This window comes from Aphanomyces invadans (genome assembly GCF_000520115.1).
Source record: "Aphanomyces invadans strain NJM9701 unplaced genomic scaffold supercont1.159, whole genome shotgun sequence".
Taxonomy (NCBI): domain Eukaryota; phylum Oomycota; class Saprolegniomycetes; order Saprolegniales; family Verrucalvaceae; genus Aphanomyces; species Aphanomyces invadans.
This window is the reverse complement of record NW_008580304.1, coordinates 2,538-3,280: the sequence shown is the minus strand read 5'-3', so window position 1 is coordinate 3,280 and position 743 is coordinate 2,538. Positions and strand designations below refer to the sequence as shown.

Sequence of the window (743 nt, the reverse complement as noted above, 5' to 3'; positions counted from 1 at the left end):
CGCGCTTCCAGAATCTTCGAGAGAGTTCATCGAGTATTCGGGCAAGACGGACTTGGGACGAGGTCCGCGACCATCACGCACGGACGACCGACCAGGGGCTTCGAGAAAGTTCTTGGGGTCTTCGGGCAAGATGGGATCAGCAGTAAGGCCAGTTTGACGCGACAAGATTCTTGTCGGAGTCTTGCCAGCACGCGCAGAGGGCGACGACAAATGGGGAATCGGCGCAAATGAGCGGGGGGTAGCGGTACGATCGCTGGTAGCGGGGTGCAGAGGGACACAAGCGGGCGACGAGGCGGGGCGGTTGGATCCACGAGCGCACTTCGCAGACGTGTAGTCGACGTCGTTCGACACATCGGCCGAGGCGTCCATGTCAACGTCGACAGGAATGCCGTCATTCTCAAGAGCGTCGTTGGGTTCAGATAGAGGTTCCATATCGGCGGCGGTCAGGTCCACGAGGCGATGGGGGACGGACGTCGACAAAGCGGCAAGGTGTTCTAGGCGGGAAGCGCGGGTAGCAACCATGTTGTCAGAGAGCGAAGTAGAGTGGTACTGCGGGGTAGCTGGCAAATCGGAAACTGCCGCAATAGCTCAGTGTCAAATAGGACTATATTAGGCCTGGACCTAATACTAATGTTGCCCGATTGGGCTCACCTAATTCCTAATGCCATTGCTGTTGCAGTGGTATTTCGGAGTGCACTGGATTGTGGAGGTATCAATAAATAGAGGTGGAGTACCGTGGGGGG

The 743-nt window shown here is 57.2% G+C and overlaps 1 protein-coding gene across 1 annotated transcript; it reads right to left on the bottom strand.

The window, feature by feature from the left end:
* Positions 1-92: 92 nt before the first annotated feature.
* On the bottom strand, positions 93-522 carry H310_15075 (hypothetical protein; the record flags this gene model as incomplete). The annotated part of the gene is made up of 1 exon (XM_008883053.1): positions 93-522. A coding segment is annotated over one exon (429 nt), but the record flags the coding sequence as incomplete, so codon positions are not given.
* Between the last annotated feature and the right edge of the window lie 221 nt (positions 523-743).